At 45.2% G+C, this 21,781-nt stretch overlaps 1 protein-coding gene across 1 annotated transcript in view; it reads left to right on the top strand.

Annotated features, from left to right (window-relative positions):
* The window catches only part of LOC144680613 (uncharacterized), a 447,610-nt gene that overhangs the window by 391,428 nt on the left and 34,401 nt on the right, over positions 1-21,781 (top strand). The window contains exons 26-28 of the mRNA XM_078541787.1: positions 9,917-9,949; positions 10,052-10,198; positions 10,283-10,337. Coding sequence (XP_078397913.1) covers positions 9,917-9,949; positions 10,052-10,198; positions 10,283-10,337 — 235 coding nt within the window. The remainder of the gene's footprint in view (positions 1-9,916; positions 9,950-10,051; positions 10,199-10,282; positions 10,338-21,781) is intronic.

Raw genomic sequence — 21,781 nt, 5'->3', positions numbered from 1 at the left:
CATCCCATTTACTATCAGGTTTTTATATATCCTCTTATCTTCTATGTAACCTGGTAAATTGAGTTTTCCCTGTGTCCATTCATGTGAGCATTTTCGCTGCCACACTGGAACCAAGCCCATAGCTTCCATTTCCACTTTTTCTCCTTTTCTGTTTAACCTCCTCCATACCCTCCTTCCCAGCCCTTCTCATCTACCGTCATCCTCTTTTCACTTCTCCCCTCTCAGGTACTCTGCTTACCCAAATACCTACTTCAATACTTCTCAACCTTCCTGCCTTCTTGCCGCCATCCCAGGCCTACAGCTTCACTCTGTACCTCTCCTGGCATCCTCTGAACGACTCATCGAGGTACTTGGTGGTGGTTCATTTCAAGCATCAGCCCAAGTTGCCCCATCCTACTCTCATGCCTGCTTTCCCACCCAGCACTGTCCAATCTCCATGCTGTCCCAAAACACCCTCCCACTGTTGACCTTGTGGATTCTGTCAGGGGTCAGTTCTCACTGCCCTCTCTGCATCTCCCTTCAGAATATCCATTCATTTGTGAACAAGACCCTTGCCATCCACACATTTATTATGGATAATTGCATTCACATAATGGATAATATGGATAATTGCATTCTGCCTTGACAGAAACCTAGCTGAGAGATGATGACACCTTCCCCCTTGTGGATCCTGCCCACCTAGCTGTCCTTCCAACAATTCCTCTACCAAGACAGTGGCGATGGTGGTGTGGCTGCTATCACCAAATCACATCTTGGCCTGAAGCCCCCCTCCCCTACTCCTCTGGCACTTTGAGCATCTCAACTTGTTCTAACCCTCTCACCTCTCATTTAAAATCCCCTTTCTCTACCACCTACCCAAGTACAATAAAAATTTTCTCACCAAATATCTTCACTGCTTTCCTCCCTCAGCCTCTGCAGTTGGTGCTTCAACCTCCAACTCAACTCAACTTATCCTGTTCTCTTTCCTCTGAGTTCAGTGCTCTCTTCTCTCCCTTAATCTCTCCCTCCATGTAAACAAAGCAACTCACAGAAACACCTACTGACCTTGCCATCTCATGTGTTCAAGCTGTTCCTGTCATATCAATCACAGATAATGTCTAATCACTTTCCACCCACTTCCCTTTCCACATCCCAACCCTACCTACTTCTGTGTCTCCCTGGAAAAAAATTATTCACCAATTCATTTAACATTTGTACTTTCAAAATTCCAACTGTCTAATCTATGTTACTCCATTTGCCACATTTCTGCAGCTACTGATTTGTTCTCAACCACACCCTTAACTCCATCTTTGAAGCCCAGTCCCCATTAATACTATTACTCTCTCACCCAGGCTGCTCTACTTTGAATGGTCCTCATCTCCATCGCCTTAATTCTGAAGAACGTAGACTTGAACAGATATGATGGACAAAACTGGTGTGATTGTTGATGAGAACCACAGCACTGTCTTGGTGGGACAAATGGTGGACAGTATAGCCAGGCGGGGAAGCTCTATTTATGGGGAAGGTGTTCACACCTCTCATCCAGGTTTCCATCAAAGCCAATGGGTGGATGCAATCATCCATAATAAGTTCATGGATCACTGGATTTGGCTGTACCACGTAAAGAACTATTGGACCCTGCTCTCTTCTGCGAAAACTGCTCACTATTTCAGGATCATCCTGGGATGCAAAGATAATCTCTGGGTTACAATCGATATTGCAAACCACCTTGTTAAAGCCCTTTTCCCTGTGTCCTCCACTCTCACCTCCAACAATAAGTGCAAGAGGCTCATGGAGTTCCTTGTGACTAAGATTGAGATCATCCAACCAGTTGCCACTGCTGCTTTCTTCCCTTCCAGTAGCCCACCAGACCAAACATCCTCTAAAGCTCCCCTCCCGAACTCACATTTTTCTCAAGTTTCTCTCCTATCTCCCCCCATGCCCTCTGCAACATCATTTTGTTCATGAGACCCACCTCCTGGCCCTTCGACCCTTTTTCCACTAAACTGCTGACTACCAATTTCGCTTCCTGGTCCCCATCTTAACTGATATTATTAACAGTTCTCTCTCTTCAGCTGCTGTCCCTCTCTCCTTTAAATTTGCCATCATCAACACTCTCCTCAAAAACCAGACTTTGACCCTGATCTCTCTTCTCTCCTCCACTGTTGCTAAATTGTCAGTCTGTTTGTCTGACATCCAGTACTGGATGAGCAGAAATTTCCTCCAACTATGTATTGTGAAGAGGTCCCCACTGCAGACTCCATTCCCTAGGTACCAATTCCAACCCTCTCCCTGACAACTGTCTGAGGCTGAACCAGCCTTCTTGCAGCCTTGGTGTCATATTTGGCCCCAAGATGATCTCCGACTACATAGCCACTCCATCTGTAAAACTGTCTATTTCTTCCTTCATAATATCACTCACTTACACCTTTGCTTCAGTTCATCTGCTGCTGGAATATTCATCCATGCCTTTGTTAGCTCTAGATTTGACTATTTAAATCTACTTCTAGCTGGCATCCCACACCTACCCTCTGTAAACTTGAGGTCATCTAAAGTTCTTACTCACACCAAGTTCTGTTCATCCATCATCCTCTTCTTGCTAATCTATATTAGCTCCCGGTCAAGCAATGCCTCAATTTTTAAATTCTCATCCTTGCTTTCAAATCCCTCCATGACCTCCCACTCCCTCCCACTCCCTTTCTCTGTAATATCCTCCAACACCATAACCCTTCGAGATATCTGCTCTCATCCAATTCCAGCCTCTTGAAATCACCTATTTTAATTCCTCTACAATTGGTGACCATGCCTTTAGCTATCTAGGCCCTAAGCTCTGGAATTCCCTCCCTAAACCTCTTCACATCTCTACCACTCTTTCCTCCTTTAAGATGTTCCTTAAAAATTCAACCAAGATTTTGGTTATCCCCTATGTGGTTTGCTGTTAAATTTTACTTTATAACACTACAATGAAGTGCCTTGAAACCTTTTATTATGTTAAAGCACTATATAAATACAAATTGTGTATTCTATTGGCACAAATTAAATCACTGTTGAGGATCTTAGCTAGCCTGCCAGTGTGTTTATCACAGTTTTCAATAGAAATGGCCAGAAGATTACAGCAAGTATGGATTGCCAATAAGCACTACTACCAGATGCAAGAATTCACAAAGTTATCTCCACATTCCAGACAGTGCCTATAAACATGATCAAATAACTGGTGATTGATAATAAAGTGGGACTTTTTCCTCCTTGTACCAACATGGGATTATTATCCTGGAGTGTTATAGGACTGATTAAGTGTACCTTAATACCAGAAGAATTATTTAACCATTGATGTGTGGGTGGATGTACTATACATGAGTATTTTTAAGTACCTAATTCTCGTCAGGAACATAGATACAATGGTAAGCCATTCAAAACTTGAGTCCGTTCGTGGAGTGTTTTATCACTTCTTAACAATTAAGAATACACACACGCACACACACACACACGCACGCACGCACACACACATACACAAATACACCTATCTGCTTCTGAACCCCAGCTTCCTGTGTAAAAAACAGAATGTTCCTTTATTTCTTATTCTATACCAGAAGGCAATACATCTGGGACTTAGCACACCCTACTGTCAGTTTTTTATAAAACACTTCTTTTTAACTAAAATGTCCTTTTACAAAAAAGCATAAACGTTGAACACAAACATCACATTTCCTCCCCCTTTAGCCAGGAACAAATCGGTCAGGTGGTTTGCAGATTCGCTTTGGTCTAGAGAGGAGCGTTGGCTTAAGTATTTCAGTTTGTTTGCTTATAAATGGAAGATTCTGCTGTTCCGCTTGTTTTTGTTCAGATTCAACAGTTTCAGCTACAGATGCTACAGGTTTGTCAGTTGAATCAAGCCAGGTTTTACCAACTGGAGTGGATGTTTCCCAAAAATCTTCCACTGTGACTGCAACCCTGGAAATTTGGTTCCTTAGATTTGGCTTCTCTAATCTAGCCAGTGTGTCTCTTCCAGATTCCATTGGAAGATTCAACATCATAGGTCAGTGATTCTTGACACTTGATTATTCTTCCCAAGAGCCACTTTGGTGTTCCACGGTAATTTCGGACCCAAACAGATTGATCCAGATTAAACTCATGAGCTGGTTTACTTGTGTCATGTGATTTTTTTTTACTGATCAAGCTGCCTTGAACCAATCTTTCCTTTCAAATCCATACACAGCAAATCCATCCTGGTACACAGTCGTCTTCCAAACACCAGCTCAGCAGGAGATATGCCTGTTGTTGAATGTGGAGTGTTACAATACATCATCAAAAAGCTCTCAGCTTCAACCTCCAACCTGTTTGCGTCCTCACCTTCAATATGGCCATTTTGAATGTCTGGACAAAGTGCTCTGCTTCACCATTTGAGGATGGGTGGTAAGGCAAGATGAGAATCTGCTTGATCCCATTATTTTTCAGGAATGTTAGAAATTCACATGATGTGAACTGTGTGCCATTGTCAGACACTATCTGCTCCGGCAATCCAAAAGTAGTGAACACATTCTGGAGAACATCAATGGTCTTTGTTGAAGTAGTCAACTTCATGGGAATAACATGAGGCCACTTTGTGCGGGCATCCACCATAATCAGGAACTTATGTCCGAGAAGTGGTCTGGCAAAGTCCACATGAAGTGGTCAAGCCAAGAACACGGATGTAATGGGGCAAGTGCAGGAGAAGACTTCATTTCTTGGCATGGAAGGCAATCACTGACCATGCCTTCGTTGTCTTTATCCAAGTGTGGCCACCATACATGTAGACGAGCTAATGCTTTCATTTTGATGACTCCCATGTGACTGAGGTGAAGTTCTTCTAACACTCGTGTTTGGAATTTTAGAGGAATAACAACTCTGATTCCCCATAACAAACCAGCGTCTTGCAGAGTCAGCTCAAATCTACGCGTATAGTAAGGTTTAAGCTCAGTAGTCACTTCTTGAGGTACACACCAACCCTTCTGTGTGTACAGGTAAACTTTGGAGAGCACAGCATCCCTCTGTGTTTCAAGTCGAATTTGATCCACTTTAACAGATAACATGGCTATCTGGTTCACATTTAAAGCAGTGACTTCACTTCGTGTTGTGCAGCTGTGGTGTAAGTGAAGTCTGGAAAGTGCGTCTGCATTTCCATGATTCTCAGTCGAGCGAAATGTAGTTTCGACCTGGTAAGCAGATAAGATCAGTGCCCACCTTTGTAGGCATGTAGCGGCAAGTGTCGGGGTTTGTGACTTCGGGCTAAGCAACCAGGTCAAAGGCCTGTGGTTTGTAATGAACATGAATTTATGCCCACACAAATATTGGTGGAACTTCTTGACTCCATAGATTAATCCAAGAGCTTCCTTCTCAATTTGGGCATAATTTTATTCTGCCTTGGGCAATGTGCATGAGGCATATGCAATGGGCCTTTCACTGCCATCAAGAAATGTGTGGGAGATGACAGCTCCAACACCATATACAGATGTATCACAAGTTAGGCTGACAGGCAACTTTTCATTGAAGTGTGCCAGGACTTTAACAGAAGTGAGATCTTGCTTGAGTTCCTTGAAACTTTCCTGACAGGCTTGTAACCAATTCCATTTTGCATTCTTCTTCAGCAGATTATTCAGTGGTTCTGTCTTGGTAGCCAAACTGGAAATGAACTTGCTGTAGTCCCAAAAACGAACAAAGCTCCTTAACATTTTTGGGCTGTGGTGCATTCACCACTGCCTCCAACTTTCTGGGTGAGGTTGAGAGGCCAAATTCATCGATCACATGTCCAAGGTACTCCACTAAGGGCTTCAGGAATGAGCATTTGGATTTCTTACTGTGGATGCCCTATTTTTCCAGTCTACTCAGGATCCTGCCTCGGTTCTCTAAATGAGTTTGGAGGTTTTTCCCAGTGATGAGCATGTCGTCTTGGAAGCAGATTACACCAGGAAGGCACTGCAGTATCTTGTCCACGGCCTGCTGGAATAAGGCTGGTGATGATGCGATTCCAAATGGTAGTCATTTGTATTGATATAGACCTCTGTGTGTGCTGATGGTTGTATACTTCTTGGAATCTTCACTCAGCTGCATCTGTAAAAATTCCTGTGATAGGTCAAGGTTTGTGAATAATTCACCTCCATTCAGAACAGCAAACAGGTCCTCAATTTTCGGTAGCAAGTACTGATGCACTTCCAGGAAAGGATTAATGGTGATTTTATAGCACCACATATTCTGATAGACTCGTCATCCTTCACTACTGGGACTATTGGAGCTGCCCACTCTGCATAATCAACATTTTCAATTATCTGAAAGTTTTCGAGTAGTCCTAGTTCCTGCTCGATTTTCTGTTGCATTGAGTAGGGAATTGAACATGGTTTGAAGAATTTTGGAGAAGCTTAAGCCTTCACAGCAAGTTTGGCTTCAATTTCTTTACTAACTCCAAGATCTTCTTTGAAGACATCAGTATGCTTGTCTAACAAGGACTGCAACATGGGGTTGCAATACACTTTATTTATTTTATTCCAGTCCAGCCAAATTTCCTTTCGCCAGTTCATGCCCATAAGCAATGGACGATCCACTTTCACAATGATAAGTGGCAACCTTGCTATTTGATCTCCATATTTAGCTTGGATGGACATTTTTCCAAGTATACTCACAGGCTCACCAGTGTAGGTACTAAGCTGGAGGAGGGTTTTCTCTAATGGGCATTTCTTGAAAATGTTCTCCCATGTCTTCTCTGAAGCAATAGAAACAGATGCTCCATAGTCAACCTCCATTTCAACCATTTTACCATTTAAGGCAATGCCAACCTTTAGTTCTTGATCTAGTTTCAGATCAGACTGAATGTAATGCAATTGCTCTTCTACATTGTCGCTGTTAGTTTCACTTTCTGTCTTGTCGGGACTCGCATTACTTTTATGTTTTGTTTTCAAGTAATGCGTCTTTTTAAACTTCCTGTTTATTTTCAGGCGCAATTTGTCTCTGAAATCCTCGTGGTGCCTATTTCATGGCGGTACTGCTTTACTGTGATCAGCCTTTGATCTACATGCACGCTGTATGTGTCCTTTTTTTCCATAGTCACGACAATCAGCAGTTTTCCACTTACAGGCTTCTACATTATGCCCTATTCCATTACAGTGGTAACATGTTTGGAAGCGAATATACTCTGACTTTACTATTTTAACTTTGGCATTGTTAGAATGCGCTTTCAAATCTCCAGCTTGTTTCTTTGCCATTTCTATGCTTTGTGCAATCACAAATGCTTTCTTCAGTTTCAACTCTTGCTCCGCTAACAATCTACGCTGAATTCTTTCATTTCTTAGTCCACAAACTAAGCGATCATGCAACACTTCTTCCAGGTAACCTTTAAAGTCACAGGCTAGAATTTTTAGCTCGGTGGGTGGACATGTGCCTGACCTGACAGTGTGTGAAATGATGCACGATGATGCCGGCTAAGCATGCAGACATCAGCGCGCAGTCATGTGATAGTTCAGTTGGTGGGCGCACGTCAGAGCTGGCAGCGCGCCCACCGACAATTAAAAGGCCTATTAAGGCCATTAAGTTATCAATTGTCCTTAATTTTTTACTGCCTGTTGAATCTAATGGTTGACGGGCAGGCAAAAAGGCCAAGTGGCTTTTGCATTTTTTTGGAAACCTCATCCATGGGCAGGATGAGGTTTCCAAAAGCAAATACAAATGAAATAAAAACTTTAATTTTTAATTAAAAACATGTCCCTGCTCATGTGATAGAGTCACATGAGGGGACCTGTTTTATAAAATTTTTCTGTTGTTTAGTAATTTTTTCTTCATCAGTATATTATTCAGCACTCTTTCACGCACATGCGCGAAGTTTGCGATAGGCTTGCTCGCCCTCCTCCCCTTTCCCGCACAGGCAGCGTTCAGCGCTGCCACTTGTGTATCACACTGGTCAGGCCTCGATTGGCTTTATACTCTTATTTACCAAAAATCCAACAACTTCAGTCTTGAAAACTTCAAGTCAAATTCAGTGAGCAAACAGTGTTCCAGATTTCCAGTGTGTACGTGCTTGCTGAATTCACCCCTAAAATAAGATTATGCCCTATTGCTCTTAATGTCCCCACCAGACAAAATAGATTCTCTAGTTACCCTATTCAATCCCGCTATCATTTAAACACTTTGATTAGATCACCCCCAACCTCTGCATCTTCTAAACTCAAAAGAATACCTCTCTTCATTCTTCATTCCTTTAAAGCTTATTATTCTGGTGAAGCTGTGCTGTGCCTCCTCCAATATATCTTTCCAAAACTAAATGCACCGCTGTAAAGGTCTGACTAAGGCTCTATACAATTGAAGCATCAATTCCTCACTTTTGTATTCCATCCCTCTTGAGAAAAAGACCAACATTCAATTTCACTTTTTGACTATTTCTTGTACCTGTACACTAGTTTTAAATAATTTACATATATGGGCATTCAAGTTCCTTTGCTCCTCCTCCTCTCACCATTAAGAAAATATTCCAAAACAAAAATAAAAATACCTGGAAAAACTCAGCAAGTCTGGCAGCATCTGCGGAGAGGAACACAGTTAACTTTTCGAGTCCGTATGACTCTTCAACAGAACTAAGTAAAAATAGAAAAGAGGTGAAGTATAAGCTGGTTTAAGTGGGGGGGGGGGGGGAGGGTAGAGCTGGATAGAGGGCCAGTGATAGGTGGAGATAGCCAAAAGATGTCATAGACAAAAGGACAAAGAGATGTTGAAAGTGGTGATATTATCTAAGGAATGTGCTAATTAAGGGTAGAAAGCAGGACAAGCAAGGTGCAGATAGCCCTAGTGGGGGTGGGGTGAAGGAATCGAAAAAGGCTAAAAGGTAGAGATAAAACAACGGATGAAATACATTTAAAAATAATGGAAATAGGTGGGAAAAGAAAAATCTATATAAATTATTGGGGAAAATAAGGGGGGATCAGAAAGGGGGTGGGGATGGAGGAGAGAGTTCATGATCTAAAATTGTTGAACTCAATATTCAGTCCGGAAGGCTGTAAAGTGCCTAGTCGGAAGATGAGGTGCTGTTCCTCCAGTTTGCGATGAGCTTCACTGGAACAATGCAGCAGGCCACGACAGACAAGAAAATATTCCAATTTGTCTTTCTCGTATTCAAAGTGAATGAGTTCACACTTCTTCACGCTGAACTCCATCTGCAATTTGCTCTGTGTATATTCCTTTGTAGCTTCCTATTGAAGAATATCTTCAAAATATCAAAGAAAATGACTAGATTTTTGCATTTAAAAATTATTTGGGTTTTCTATCCAACCAGGAACTATGTAGTGAGGAACAGTCTGACCTAACAAGGGTATTCTCAGTTGTATGAAGTGATCACAGTCACGGTTGACAAAATGGTGAGGAGCCAGTTCACACAAATAATTTAATTGCCAACATAAATCAAACTAGTAGCAAGGATGTGTTTTTTCGTGGCCTTATATAGAAAAGAGTGCTTTCCGAGTACATTATCAAAGTTATTGGTCTCTGTTCAGAGCTGAAAAAATCTATTGATAAATTGGGACAGTAATAAGTAGCTAACAGTGTTGAAGTTATACCTATTAAGACCACACATGTCAGTTCTCTTGCCATAATGTGCTTGCAAATTAGATTGACAATATTAATTCTAAATTATAAGTTAATTTTTTTGTAATGGTAAATTATTTAATGGGTGACACAGTACGCATAATGATACTGCAATATTTCACCTTCACCATTTCACAAATAATGGACAAAATTTTACACCAGCAGGATTTTACAGTCCCCCCGGAGTCAATGGACTTTTGAATGGCTTGCCGTATTTTACGGTCCCACCCATGCTGCGACAGGGCCATAAAATTCTGCCCAATGAGACAGGTGTCACTGTTCTTTTGACTGGGTATATTGGTTAAATTAAATATACTGATAATTCAATTATTTTTTACAGGGGACAAAAGGCTCAGCAGGATCAAAAGGAGAGGTAGGCCAGCCAAAAAAGGCTAGCAAAGGAATTGTTCATATAATATTTAAATATTATAAAATTACAATACTATCACTATTATTTAAAGCCTTTTTCTCCTAGCCAGGTGACCCAGGAGAATCAGGCACTGCAGGCATTAGAGGTCAAAAGGGAGAACCTGGCTTACCTGGTAGAACTGGGCACTCAGGGCCTAAAGGAAACAACGGACTTTCAGGTGCACCAGGACCACCAGGACCAGAAGGAATTTCTGTAGGTGTACACCTAATTTTATTTTGATATAATTTTTTGTTTAGTATGCTTTTGCTCATTCCTAATGCCAAACTGTTTTAATAGGGAAGAGTCATTTCAGATGAATACATCCGACAGGTTTGCATGGATGTGCTAAGAAGTAAGTATGAAGCATTAATCCTTCCAGATTTAAAATCAGCTGAAATGAGTTAAAATGTTCACAGTGAAGAAAACTTTGCCCTAATGCTATTTTCATTGAGAGAGAATTCAGTGTAAAATCTTGTTGAAATGTAAATGGACCAGGGTGAAGGATTTCACTTATGTGGAGAGATTATAAAATTTCAGATTGTCCTCCTTAGAGCAGAGAGGGCTAAGGGAAGATTTAATAGAGGTGTTCAAAATTATGAAGGTTTCTTTTACATAGAGTATACAAAGTGAAACTTTTCACTGGCAGGTGGGTCACTAACCAGAAGGTGGAGATTTAAGGTAATTGGCAAAAGAACCAGAGAGGACATGAGATTTTTTTATGCATTGAGTTATGATCTGGAATTCAATGCCTAAAAGGGTGGCGGAAATAGACTCAATGTTAACTTTCAGTAGGGAATTGGATAAATACTTGAAGGGGACATTTTACACTTGACAGAGAGGGAATAGTAGAGGGGCTTAAGTATTTTGCCTTAGTGCTTATGGAGGAAATTAAGAGTGTAGAAGTAGTTAAAGAGGATGAATAAGAACCATTGTTGGAGATAAATATTCAAATTATGTTAAAAATGTTAATGGGACTAAAAATAGAAGAGTCACTAGGCCAAGATGGTGTACATCCCAGAGTACTCCATAACAGTTGGTGAGGGGATTTGCAGAGATATTGAACATAATTTTCAAAGAATTGTTGGAAACAGGAATTGTGCCAAATGACAACTATTACATCTTTGATAATAAAAAAGGTAAAAAGGTTAAAGAAATTGTAAACTTTTTAGGGTATTTTGGAATCAAACAGGTGATGCTGCTAAGAAAGCAAGCTCTTTTTAGAAACAAGCCCAATGTGCTCACCATTCCTCAACACTGCAATTGAGGAAGAAATCATTCTGGTCATATGAACATAAGAAATAGGAACAGAAGGAGACCATATGGCCCCTTGAACCTGTTGTGCCATTCAATACAATCGTGGCTCATCTGCCTCAACTCCACTTTTCTGTCTGGCTCCCATATCCCTTCATTCCCTGAGAGATCAAAAATCTGTCTATCTCAATACTCAACAATGGAGCCTCTAGGGTAGAGAATTCTAAAAATTCACAACCCTCTGAGTGCAAAAGTTCTCTTCATTTCAGTCCTAAATGATTGACCATTTACCCCAAGGCTGTGTCCCCCATGTTCTAGATTCCCCAGGCAGGAGAAAAAAACCTCTAGGTCTCTCTACCCTGTTAATCTCCTTCAAAATTTTGTCTGTTTCAATGAGGTAACCTCTCATTCTTCTAAACTCCAGTGTATAGACCCAGTTTACTCAGCCATTCATCATAATACAGCTCTCTCAACCCAGGAACTAATCTAGTGAACCTTTGCCGTACTGCCTCCAAGGCAGGTAGCTCCTTCCTTAGATATGGAGACCTAACATGCATAAGGTACTCCAGATGTGAACTCACCAAAGTCTCATACCACTGTCGTAAGACTTTCTTATTCTTGTACTCCAGTCTCCTTGCAGTAAAGGAGAACATGCCATTTGCCTTCCTAATTGCTTGCTATACCTGAATGCTAACTTTTTGTGTTCCTTGTACAAGTACATCAACAATTAAAAGTATTCCGCTTTTTAAAAAAATTCTGTTTTTCCATTCTTCCTACCAAAGCGAATGCCCTCACACTTCCCCATATTATTCTTCAGCTGTCACCTTGTTACTCATTAACCTGTCTATATATTTTGCAGCCTCTTTGTGTCCTCCTCACAGCCTACATTCCCACCTAGCTTTGTATTGTCAGCAAACTTGGATACGTTACTCTCAGTCTCTTTGTCTAAATAATGACCTCTGGGCTGGAGGTGTCTTCTTTTCATCTGATACCACCATTTCCTCCTTCACAAAGTGCTACATCCTCAATCGCACTATGTATATATATTCCAAGTTCTATGTGGTCAGTGGCGTAGTGCCTAAATTTTGACATGCAGGGGCTCTAAGAAAATGTGTTGGCCATATCATCTCTAAATCTACAATTATGTTGTTTTCCTATGTATTAATCATTTGAGTCCCCAAATGTCAGTAAAACTGTTTTTTAAGTGAAAAATATTAGTGCTGATAGGCATTTTATTTCAAACCATGTGGTACTTTGAATCATTAGACTTTAGCATAGCTAGAATTTCATTATACAACAGTCTAATCATTTAATTCAAGCCTCTTAAAAACTTGAATTACAGAAATCTTTACTCACTTCTGACTGGGGGATGGTATATAGAGGGGACACTGCTTTTCTTGATTTGGGTGTACAGGGCACAATTTCAAAATTTGAAGATGATGCAAAACTTGGAAGCATTGTAAACTGTAAGGAGGATAGTGATAGACTTCAAGAGGATATAGACAGGCTGGCTGTCAGGGCAGACAAGTGGCAGGTGAAATTTAATGTAGAGAAGTGTGAAGTGATACATTTTGGTCAGAAGAACGAGGAGGGGTGACACAAAATAAAGGGTACAATTCTAAAGGAAATGCAGGTACAGAGGGCCCTGGGTGTATATGTGCATAAATCACTGAAGGTGGTAGGACAAATAACAAATCCTTTGAGAAAGCAGTTAATAAATTATACTGAACCCTGGGTTTTATAAATAGGAGCACACAGCACAAAAGTAAATAAATTATGAACTTTTATAAAATATTGGTTCAGCCTCAACAGGAAGGATGTGAAGGTTTTAGAAAAGGTGCAGAGAAGATTTATGAGAATGGTTCTGAGGATGAGAGACTTCAGCTATGTGGATAGATTGGCATACCTGGGGCTTTCCTCCTTGGAGAAGAAAAGGTTGAGAGGAGATTTGTTAGATGTGTTCAAAATCATGAGGGGTCTGGATAGAGTAAATAAGGAGAAACTGTTCCCATCGGCAGAAGGTCGAGAACCCTAAGGTGATTAACAAAAGAACCAGAGGCAACATGAGGAAAAACTTCTTTATGCAATAAGTGATTTTGATCTGAATGCACTGTCTGGATGTGTGGTGGAGACAGATTTAATTGCGGTTTTCAAAAGAGAATTGAGTAATTATCAGAAGAGAAAAGATTTCACAGGGCTACAGGGAAAAGGTGGAGGAATGGGATGAGCAAAACTGCTGTTGCAGAGGACTGACACAGAGACAATGGCAGGGGTTTTTCTGTGCCCGCCGGTGTCGTGCATGTTCGGTGGCAAGAGCGGACAACATGGCGCAACCAGTTTCATGATGGCGGGCCGCGTTCTCAGCCATCGGACATCAGGAACCTCATTGTAATGCATCAGCATCTCATTATTAGGCCTGCCCGCCGGAATCAGGATGGGGGGAGGTTGGGAGGGGAGGAATGAAGGTGTCAGAATGAGGTGAGGTTGGGGGGGAATGAAGGTGTCAGGATGGGGTGAGGTTGGGAGGGGGGGAATGAAGGTGTCAGGATGGGGTAAGGTTGGGAGGGGGAGAATGAAGGTGTTAAGATGGGGTAAGGTTGGGAGGGGGAGAATGAAGGTGTCAGGATGGGGTGAGGTTGGGAGGTAGGTGTAAGGGGGTGGTGGAAGATGCAATGGAAGGAGTGCAGAGAGTGGGGGGAGGGTGTCCGGTGGAAAGAATGGGTACAGAGAGTGGAGGCTAGCCAGAGGAAGGAAGGGGTGCAGAGAGAGGAGGATGTCTGGAGGGAGGAAGGGGTGCAGAGAGGGGAGAGAGTAAGGAAGAAGTAAGAGTGGAGGAAAGAGTCAGGAAGTGAGTAGGAGTGAGGCTGGAGGAGAAGTGAGGCTTGAGGAAGAAGTAAGGCTGGAGGAAGGAATCGTGGGGAGGGACTAAGGGTAGCAGAAGAGGTAAAGATGGAGGAAGGAGTCAAGAAGGGGGAGGGATGAAGCGGGGGGGAGTCCGGGGATGGCGGGAGGACTGGGGGAAGAGGTGCAGAGGGGGGTGAATGTGGTGAACACGCACGGGAGGTGTTGGATAAGTCCACGTCTGCCTCCTGGGGAGCAAACTGAGGGTGGGTGTGGTATGAAGGAAAGGTGAGAAAGACCGAGGGCAGAGTGAGGTGGTAAGGTGGGAGGGTGAGAGTTTGACAGTACCAATAGAAGGGATGATGAGGGTGGTTGGTGGGGACCCGAAGGCAGACACGGACCCTGGGGGTGGGAAGGAGGAAATTGGGAGGCGAATGTGGATGAGGGTGGGATTTTCAGGAAGGAAAGGAACATGCACGTTCACCTGGACATCCCCGAAGCAAAAGGGTTGTGGCTGGTAGGTAACAAAGGGGAGGTGAAAGGTGATGTCGGGGGGCTCAACTGTGATGGGAGAGAGGAAATAGGTGACCAAGGGAGGATAAAGATGGGGGGGGTGGCACACAATGCAGTGAAACCAGACCATGCTTGCTAAATTGAAAGTGAAATGAGAGCCGTAGTGGGCGAGGTCATGTGCCTCATAGGAATGTGATCAGCGGATGGGCGGAAATGCAGGCCAGCTCAGATGGACAACTGAAAGTGAACCCCAGCAGGCAGCATTCAAAATGCTCAAGACATTGAAATGAGTGTGAAACGTGAAGTATCTGCGTCCGTGGGAGAGTGCTTGCACAAAGCTTCAAAAGGTCCTGCCACACACTCACTTTTCCCTCCAAAATCACTCGTGGACCGGCTGCTCCCTCTGCAGTGACGGGTCTTCCAGGCTGCTTATTTCCACCACTTCACTGGAGGAGGAGTCCTCTTGGCTGGAGGTGAGGACATGGATGGAGCTGAAGGACTGGCTGGCTGAGGGTGTTGGTCCCTTGGCAGAGCTCCCTGTGAACCAAAGTAGAGATAATAGTGCATGGCAGCAGAGTCAAAAACAAGAGAGAGAGCATACACAGTTGTGTTGAGGGAGGGATGATGTGATGCAGGATCCTCAGGTGAGTTTTCACTGCCGACCTCACCATCGCCACAGACAGGGTCCATATCCTCACCAGTCAGCATGATGGCACGCTCCTCAAAGTGAGTGAGGGGCCTAATGTGGGCCACTCAAGCCCCCGGTCTGGAACTTCTCCACGCTGATATGAGCAGGCTTCTCCTGCATGTAAACAGATGGAGAGAGTGTGAGCAGGACGCATGGCACTGCATGGAATGTTTTTGTAGTGAGCAGCGCCATGGACAGGGATGAGGATGTGAGCTCAAGAGGATATGAGCCTGATGGAGATGTGAGGGTTTGTGTGAGAGTTAGTGGTGTTGTCCCTTGAGGTGTGAGACCCCTGTGGATGTGTGATGGGTTTGTGAGTGTGTGAGTTGAGAGTGATGAGAAAAGTGAGTTAGCCTGGCAGAGTGGATGAGACCATTCACCCTGTAGGAGCACTGGGTGGCTGTCTTCTTTTGCAGGGCATTTGCACTGACCACCGCTGCCACTGCCTACCAAGCCTGGTTGGCAATGCTGCTGCCCATCCTGCGGCCAGAGCGGGGGTAGAGGACCCCGTGGCGGGCCTCCATGGCATCCAAAAGGCATTCCAGTGATGTGTCACTAAACCTGGGAGCTGTAGTCTTTTTGCCTTTCATGGACATTTTCCCTGCAGTAGTCATGACTTGGAAGCACTGAGGTGTGTGTGAACAGCTGGACTTTACATATGGCTCCAGGCGTGATGAAGCGGCGAGGTGATGGCAGGCGAATGAGAACCCGCCTGCCATCAAAACAACATGTTTCCCAGGAATGCATAAATAATGTGGCAGGATTGGGACGATACGGCGCCCGCTACCACACTTAGTGCAAACCTGGGACGATTCCGCCCAATGTGCCAAATGGACCTTTTCTGTGCAGTAACCATTCTATGATTCTAGTATAGATATAATCAAGGAAGTTGATAAACACATGAGGAAGAAAAAAGCTGAAGGTTACCCTGATAGTATAATCAAGAAGGGTGGGAGGAGGCTTGTATTGAACATAAACACCATCATAGATGGGGTAGGCCAAATAGCCTGTTTCTGTGCTGTAAATTCCATGTAAAGCTGCCAGCACGGAATACAAACACTATGGCCTGAATTTTACCATTGGCGGGTAGGTGCAATCAGCCCCCGGCCGCAATTTCACGCTGTTGGGCTAATTAAGGCCTGCCCAGCGTGAAATGCGTCTTCCCAATGGTCAGGAATGGCCAGGCATGGTTGAGACCCTGTCGGCCGCCAGATCCAATGGCGACCCGGCAGCCAGTTTAAAAATGGCACAGGCTGCTCCTTGAGGGCTGCCAGGGAAGAACATCTTTGCAGCATTCTGAACACCAAAGTTATGGCCTTAAATGCAGCTGGAGACGCTAGGCGGGAGGGCAGGTCAGGTGGGCACTCAGTCACCCCGTTTTCTGATGAGAGCCTCGCAGTCCTCCTGGAGGATGTGGCTGCCAGGAGGGCACCCTTGTCCTCAGAGATGGAAGGAGGAGGCCACTGCATCTAAAAAAAAGAACTTGGGAGGAGGTGGCAGTGCAGGTCAGCAGCCACGACGTTGTACAGCACACATGGGTGCAGTGCCACAAAAGGTTTAACAACCTGCTACACTCAGGAAGGGTGAGTACTGTGTTGGCATGGATCAGTTTGGTGAAGTGTTAAGGGCTGGCATTCCCCCATGTAACTCAGGGGTGTTAGAGTCTGAGTGCCAATTGTCAATGACACCGGAGCTGTCCAAGGGGGCGAGCCCTGGCTGCTTGGACTGAGTGCCTTGTGACTCGAGGGCCACAACTCGGATGTGCCCCGCAAGGTATTCCTCAGGTGGGGTTGGCCAAGCTGCAATGGTACTGCAGGTAGACAGTGGACTAATCCATGCTCCTCTGTCCTTTCAGGAGAAGACAACCCATAACAACATTGAAAGGCTGCAGACAGGCGGAGGCCCCCCAAACTTCCTAATCCTATCCAGATTCTAGCAGGGCGCCTTGGAGCTGGTGAGGTGCCACACACCTCGGTCAACCGGCCGTGGAGAGGCTAGGGTGTCAGACGAAGGTAAGAGTGCAATACACAGAGGTGAGAGTTTCGGATGGTGCAAACATTGTTGTGTAGTCTCATCATTGATGGGAGCCTCAAAACTGGATTCTCCATTGATCATTGAAAGATGATGACACCATGATGCAGATCTCCATTGTCTCACCAGGGTGCCTGGCATGCACAGTGACAGTGTGATGACTTAAACTAGTGACATGTTGTTGTTCTCCCTTAGATTCGCCGGCACGCACTCAATTGCAGGAGCCCAAAGAGCCACCCCTGCCGCCAAAGGACCACTAGGCTTCACATGCACCTGCATCACACTCACTCTCTGAACCAGGCACCAGTGCAGATACCAGCACCTCAGTGGGCATTAGATCCTTGGCTAGAATGTTGGAGCACAGCTGTGAGGGCACTTCACAGTCGTTTGAGGAGCAGGCAGAAGCAGAGAGTGCCCAGGGTGCCGGCAGTAGGAGGACTGCTGGAGACCAGGACGATATTGAGTCATAGGCAGATGATGAGCTTTTGGAGTCGTCCATTAGGCAGCAGATGCTAGATGCCCAGCGTGATGCATGGGAGGATCTGGCAGAGATCCATGAGGGTATGCTGTCATGGTCTCTGTTGTGGAGGAGTCCATGCGGAGCATGAGCACTGCATTGACCCTCGTGGCCGAGCGCACTGCCATCTCCATTGAGAGAGAGCCTATTCTCATGGAAAGGCAGAATCAGGGGTTCCTGGTGTTGCACTCGGACCTGCAAGCCCTCACACGGGCAAGGATCTCAGTGGTCAGTGCCAGTGTGGGAGATGGATGAGGCAGCCAGTAGCCCAGCTAGGTGCCCGTCCATCAATGATGAGCAGGGAGGTCTAGAGCTACCTCATGCTGGCGCACGAGCTGCTTATCATCTCTGCAAGCTCCTCTCAGGATGCTCTGGATGACAGCAGCAGCTCCTCCGCCCCTCTGATCATGGCATCGGTTGAGGCTGCGATGACTGGGGAGATGCCAGGCGTGGCACTGGCCTCTCCCTCCCAAATGGGGCCAGCACAGGCTCCACTGCCCAGAGAACTACCACCGAGGTCATCAAGGCCAACAAGACACCAAAGTCAGCAGGCTGCCTCCAATGCTGCTGCCAGCGAGGAGGTGGCACCAAGACGTAGAACTCGCAAACCTAAGTTTAAGGTACCATGAACACAAGAGGAACTTGTCACGGGTGATCTTCCATTGTGTAATTTTTTGTTTATGTTTACTGGTCTGGGAATGAAGACCAGAGAAGGTTATGTAAATTTTTTGGATTGTCAGAATGAGATAAATTTTGTTTTGTCATAATGACCTGAGTATGCTTCATCTTTTTATTTTCTTGGTAGAGGGTATGCCATTATGTAATGCTGGACATGAGTGGCTCTAAACCTTATTGCACAGGCACTGAGTAGACTTTGGGTTCAAATGAAAGGGTCATTTCAGACATCCGGGGTGGAGGCGGCAGCCCTGGCATGAGGTGGAAGCAGATCTTTGACAGCAGATCAAGACATCCCTGGTGTCCCTGCCTCTCTGAAGGATACAGAGGTCTGCCTCCACACCCTCACCGTGCTCCTCTTCTGACTCACTGCTGGATTCATCCTCTGTGGCCTGTGGAGCTGTATCAAGATCCTCTTCCTCCAGTGGGTCTCCCCTTGCCAGTGCCAGATGGTGGAGAGCACAGCATGCAACCGCTATCAGTGACACCTGCTCTGGGGGGTATTATAGTGCTCCCCCTGAACAGTCTAGGCATCGGAAGTGCATCTTCAAAAGACCTATGATTCTCTCAATCACCGCCCTTGTGGAGACATGACTCCCATTATAAAACTGCTCTGCTTCTGTTCTTGGGTGGTGGAGAGCCGTCATTATCCACCTTTTCAATGGATAGCCCTTGTCATCCAGCAGCCATCTATCCAGTCAGACTGGAGCACTGAATAGCCTCGGCACCTGGGAGTGTCTCAGGGTATAAGCATCATGGACGCTGCCAGGGTACCGTGCACAGACTTGCAGAATCTGAATCCTGTGGTCTCACACTATCTGGACGTTCATCGAGCGGAATCCCTTCCTGTTCACGTTGGCACCCGACTCACCCACTGGAGCCTTGATGGCCACATGTGTGTACCCGATTGCACCCTGGATGCGGGGAACCCAGAAATCACTGCAAAGCCTCTGGCTCTCTCAGCCTGGCTGGCCTCGTCCATACTGAAATGAATAAATGTCATTACCTAAAACAAAACAAAAACAGAATTACCTGGAAAAACTCAGCAAGTCTGGCAGCATCGGCGGAGAAGAAATCAGTCAACGTTTCGAGCCTCCATGGCCCTTCGGCAGAACTGCAGCATAGTTTCAGCAAGGGAGAAATATAAATTGGTTTAAGGTGGGTGGGGGGCGGGGGGGAAGAGACACATTGAGGGTGTGGTGTGAGCAGATAATAATCAAAAGATGTCAGAGACAAAAGGGTCAAAGAGGTGTTGAAGGTGGTGGTCTTTGTCTGAGAAAAGTGCTAATTAAGAATGGAAGACAGGATATTCAAAGTACAGCTCTAGTGGGGGTGGGGTGGAAAGACTAAAGGTTTTAGTTTTAGATTTAAAAATAATGGAAATAGGTGGGGAAAGAAGAATCTATATAAATTATTGAAAAAAAAGTGGGTGGGGGGGGAAAAGAAACGGGGTGGGGATGGGGGGAGGGGGAGTTTAAGATCTAAAGTTGTTGAATTCAATATTCAGCCCAGAGGGCTGTAAAGTGCCTAGTCGGAAGATGAGGTGCTGTTCCTCCAGTTTGCGTTGGGCTTCACTGGAACAATGCAGCAAGCCAAGGACAGACATGTTGGCAAGAGAACAGGGTGGAGTGTTAAAATGGCAAGCGACAGGGAGGTTTGGGTCTTTCTTGCGGACAGACCGCAGGTGTTCCGCAAAACGGTCGCCCAGTTTGCGTTTGGTCTCTCCAATGTAGAGGAGACCGCATTGGGAGCAACGAATGCAGTAGACTAAGTTAGGGAAAATGCAAGTGAAATGCTGCTTCACTTGAAAGGAGTGTTTGGGCCCTTGGACGGTGAGGAGAGAGGAAGTGAAGGGGCAGGTGTTGCATCTTCTGCGTGGGCATGGGGAGGTGCCATAAGTGGGGGTTGAGGAGTAGGGGGTGATGGAGGAGTGGACCAGGGTGTCCCGGAGGGAACGATCCCTACGGAATGCCGTCAAGGGGGGTGAAGGGAAGATGTGTTTGGTGGTGGCATCATGCTGGAGTTGGCGGAAATGGCGGAGGATGATCCTTTGAATGCGGAGGCTGGTGGGGTGATAAGTGAGGACAAGGGGGACCCTATCATGTTTCTGGGAAGGAGGAGAAGGCGTGACACCCTGGTCCACTCCTCCATCACCCCCTACTCCTCAACCCCCACTTATGGTACCTCCCCATGCCCACGCAGAAGATGCAACACCTGCCCCTTCACTTCCTCTCTCCTCACCGTCCAAGGGCCCAAACACTCCTTTCAAGTGAAGCAGCATTTCACTTGCATTTCCCCTAACTTAGTCTACTGCATTCGTTGCTCCCAATGCGGTCTCCTCTACATTGGAGAGACCAAACGCAAACTGGGCGACCGTTTTGCGGAACACCTGCGGTCTGTCCGCAAGAAAGACCCAAACCTCCCTGTCGCTTGCCATTTTAACACTCCACCCTGTTCTCTTGCCAACATGTCTGTCCTTGGCTTGCTGCATTGTTCCAGTGAAGCCCAACGCAAACTGGAGGAACAGCACCTCATCTTCCGACTAGGCACTTTACAGCCCTCTGGGCTGAATATTGAATTCAACAACTTTAGATCTTAAACTCCCCCTCCCCCCATCCCCACCCCGTTTCTTTTCCCCCCCCACCCACTTTTTTTTCAATAATTTATATAGATTCTTCTTTCCCCACCTATTTCCATTATTTTTAAATCTAAAACTAAAACCTTTAGTCTTTCCACCCCACCCCCACTAGAGCTGTACTTTGAATATCCTGTCTTCCATTCTTAATTAGCACTTTTCTCAGACAAAGACCACCACCTTCAACACCTCTTTGACCCTTTTGTCTCTGACATCTTTTGATTATTATCTGCTCACACCACACCCTCAATGTGTCACTTCCCCCCCGCCCCCCACCCACCTTAAACCAATTTATATTTCTCCCTTGCTGAAACTATGCTGCAGTTCTGCCGAAGGGCCATGGAGGCTCGAAACGTTGACTGATTTCTTCTCCGCCGATGCTGCCAGACTTGCTGAGTTTTTCCAGGTAATTCTGTTTTTGTTTTGTTTTGGATTTCCAGCATCCGCAGTAGCTTTTAGCTTTTTGTTTTTATCAAATGTCATTACCTGCCTGAACAGAACTTCTGTCACCAGCTTGACACAACTGTGGACAGCTGATTGGGACACTCCACAAAGATCCTCCGCTGACCCCTTGAAAGAACCGGAGGCATGGAGGTTGAGGGCCACTGTGACCTTCAGAGCCACTGGCATGGGTTTTCCCACACA

The sequence above is a fragment of the Cetorhinus maximus genome, chromosome 5 (genome assembly GCF_964194155.1).
Source record: "Cetorhinus maximus chromosome 5, sCetMax3.hap1.1, whole genome shotgun sequence".
NCBI lineage: Eukaryota > Metazoa > Chordata > Chondrichthyes > Lamniformes > Cetorhinidae > Cetorhinus > Cetorhinus maximus.
Note: the sequence above shows the minus strand (reverse complement) of the source record. Positions and strands in the feature narration are given on the sequence as shown.